Source organism: Teleopsis dalmanni, chromosome X (assembly GCF_002237135.1).
Source record: "Teleopsis dalmanni isolate 2A chromosome X, ASM223713v2, whole genome shotgun sequence".
NCBI classification, from domain to species: domain Eukaryota; kingdom Metazoa; phylum Arthropoda; class Insecta; order Diptera; family Diopsidae; genus Teleopsis; species Teleopsis dalmanni.
Window position 1 is genome coordinate 95,795,391 of NC_051848.1, and position 3,790 is coordinate 95,799,180.

The window sequence follows — 3,790 nt, forward strand, 5'->3', positions numbered from 1 at the left end:
TTAAACATGAATATCATTGTTAGGATTCCATTGCAAGCCAAGCGTTTTTATACTTTCTTCTTTATCTATATCAATGACCTCATTGTCTTTTGATTTCTCCACCGTTTCTATTATATCCATGCTGTTTGAGCACCATTTTCTCAAATGAAATCCATACTTCTCCAAATGTGCCGATATCCTTAGCCGAACACTTTTGCACTCTTCTTTTGTATCACCGCCAGTTAGAAGATCGTCCATATAAAAATCGTCTTTAATTATTTTCGATATCTGATTATCCTGACATTCATTTACTATTTCAAATAAAGTTCTTATAGCTAAAAATGAAGCAGGGGCAATACCGTAAGTTACAGTTGTTAACTTGTATTCTTCAATTGGCTGATTAATCTCGCTTCTCCACAAAATATGTTGGTATTTCTGATTATTTTTACTCACCCATATTTGTCTATACATTTTTTCTATGTCAGCAACTATGTCAAATTTTTTCAGTCGAAACTTCAACAATATATCAAAGATATCCCTTTGCAACCTTGGGCCAACATATAACACATCATTTAAACTATTTTTATTAGTGGTCTTTGTCGAAGCATCAAAAACTACTCTCACCTTAGTAGTGATACTATTCGCTCTTACTACTGCTTGGTGAGGTAGATAATATTTTCCCTGTCTTTTTGAACTTACTTTTTTCATATGCCCATCAGCTAGATACTCTTTCATGAATTCGACATATTCTCTCTTTAATGATGGGTTTGCCTGTAATTTTCTTTCCAAATTTATGAATCGTGCCATCGCCATTTTGTATGAGTCGCCAAGTTGGTGTTCTTCTTTGAAAGGTAACTCAACTACAAATCGTCCATCTTCATTTTTGGTAGTTGTCGCAGCATAATTTTTCATACAATATCCGTCTTCCGATGAATCTTCATCCTCTGGAATTTCTTCTATTTCCCAAAACTTTTCTGATAATATCCAGCCGAACTTTGTTGATTGCGCCAATATTTTATCTTTTTTAAGTAGACCGCCTTCAAGAATTTCTCCGTACAGATCGCTTCCTATGATTATGTCAATTCTATCGGATTTATTAAAATTTGGGTCCGCCAAGGTCATATTTTCCCACTTATCTATATTATAGCTAAAGGTTTTATCCGGTTGACAAGATACCAATGATGGTAAAATTAATGCTTCTGCATTTATTTTATATTTACTGGTGAATCGTGGGTGAATTTGAAGATTTATTTTTGCCTTTGCAACGCCAACCGGTGTTCCTCCAAGCCCTTGCATCTCCATTTTTCTTTTTTTCCTTGGCAAATTTAATATTTGTGCCGCTTCTTCTGATACAGCTGTAGTTTGCGACCCTTGGTCAATTAGTGCCCTTAACATAATCATCTCACCTTGAACACTTTTTACGCGCACTTGCGCCGTTGCAAGTAACACATTTTCTGCTATGCCCGTATCCATTGTTAATGTTGATGTGTTATTATTTTGCCCTGAATTAATGTGCAAAAGAGTATTATGCCACTTTCCACAATCTTGACATTTTGTCTTACTATTGCATCTTTTTGTAGTTTTATGCGATAAACAGACGCGACAAATTTTAGCGTCTTTTACCCATGTAATTTTGTCCTTGACTAGTAGCTTTAGAAACTCATAACACTTTATTGCCATATGTCCTTTTTTGTTGCAGTAAAAGCACTGGTAATCATTTGCTACTATAGTTGTCGCTGTTGTTTTTTGAAAAGACTTTACATTATTAGTTTGTTTCTCAGATTTAATCGCCTCTGCTGCTTGGTATTGCTGCTCCAGAAACTGTAATACATCGTCCATTTTTTGAATTTCCTTTGTCCTTTTTATATTTTGCTCATATAGCCGTAATCCTTCCTTATCCAACTTCCTGATTATAATCCTTGCTATTATTGGATCTGCTTCATTCGTTTTTATACCCATTGCCTTCAGCCCCTGGATACATTCTATCAATGTGTCAAGCAACTTTTTCAAACTTGACGCTGAATCATTATATACAGATGGTTGATCGAGCAATTTATCGACCAATATTGTAAACAACATTCTTTCATTTTCGTACCTTTGCGACAAAATCTCCCAAGCTACAGCATAATTCAATTCCGACACCGGTAGATGTTGTATCAGCTTGCTTGCTTCTCTTTTTACTGTTTTGAGTCGATACAGTTTCTCAACATTCGAAATTTTTCCATCCTCATGGATAAGCCTTTTATATAGATCATGAAAAGACGACCATTCTTCAATATTACCGTTGAAATTTGGGATTCTAATGCAGTCAAACTTAACGTTGTTCCCCTCACGTAATTTTTCCATTTTATTGGCTAATTCATCTAACGCCTTATCGTATTGGTCTTCAATCTCATCATAATCATTCATAATGTTTACTTCATTGTACGACATTTCAATAACCAGCTTCTTATAGATACTTCTAATGTCTTCGAACTTTCTTTTCCAGATTCCATTAAGTTGTTCCAATCGCGTGACAGTATCATAATGGTCAAGATTTTCTAACATCTGTCTTAACCTTGCGATGTTATTGTTATATTGCTCTACTAGATTGTTGATTTTATTTTTCTCAATTTGACTTTCCGTTATTTTCTCGTCTACACTTTTGCTTTCAACAGATTCTGCATTTCTATCTTTGCTTTCAACTATTTCTTCGAGCATTGTTTTCACCTGAATCACTTTTTGATGCACTGTAGTGTAAAAGTCCTCTTTAAAATATTTGTCTTCCTTATTCTCCGTTAAGAGTATTTTCTCGTGATTATCTTTAAATTGATTCCATAATCCTTGTAGTTTATCTAAACGTTCTTTTATTGTATTCGCACGCAACTCACGTTTGCTGCTATTCTTCTCGATATTCTTAACATCGTCATATATTGCTCTTTGCTGTTTTAGCAGAGCTAATAATTTTGATGGATCCATTTTTTTTTTACCGTACCGATATTTAAATCTCGATCAATGCTTTTTGCACTATATTTTAATTTTTGGCACCGATGTTTAAGCCTCGGTCCACGCTTGCATCGCACTGTACTATATATTTAGTTTATGGCACCGATGTTTAAGCCTCGGTTCACGCTTGTATCGCACTGTACTCAATTTCACTTTATGTCTCGAAGGACCAAAATGTACATTTAACAAATTAAAGTACACACACTTTCAGTAATTTGAAACTACTAACTTTATTTTATTTCTAGTACATGTATTTATACAATTATTTTATCATAAAACTAAGTGTTAAATTTGTTGTCGCTACGTTGTGGACTGTATATTAGCTAGTGGACTGTATACTTAGGCGCATGTGTGTCTAAGATAAAAAAGGTTACAATCTTTGTTATTGATACACATGCGCGTTATCATTTTACATTTGTGCACAGCTTGTGCTATAATCATTAAACATTGAAAAACAATAAAATTTTATCTTTAAAGCATTTAAGTAAACAATAGAAATTTTCTGGAATATTCAAATAATTAATACAGTCCTTTACAAATAGTATTTAGCGGATAACATTTTTGCTTACATATACAGATTAAAAACTTATCTTCTAAAATAATAATAAATCTTAAAAATAAACTATAAAATGTGTTCATGTTTGAACTATAAGTTTTAATTTATTTTTGTAAAATGTTTTCTACAACTTTCTTTAGATTTTCTTCACATTTTATTCAAATTTTTTACATAAAATTTAAATACCATTAATATTGTTTATAAATTGTATTTTCTATTGGTCGAATTTCGACCACTGGCGATCCTAGTATATATAATTCAGTTTGCTAT

At 32.9% G+C, this 3,790-nt stretch overlaps 1 protein-coding gene across 1 annotated transcript; it reads right to left on the reverse strand.

Moving 5' to 3' along the window:
* On the reverse strand, positions 1–2,937 carry LOC119688730. The gene has a single exon (XM_038103397.1). The coding sequence runs from the start codon at positions 2,935–2,937 to the stop codon at positions 1–3; it is 2,937 nt and encodes a 978-aa protein (XP_037959325.1).
* Positions 2,938–3,790: the final 853 nt, after the last annotated feature.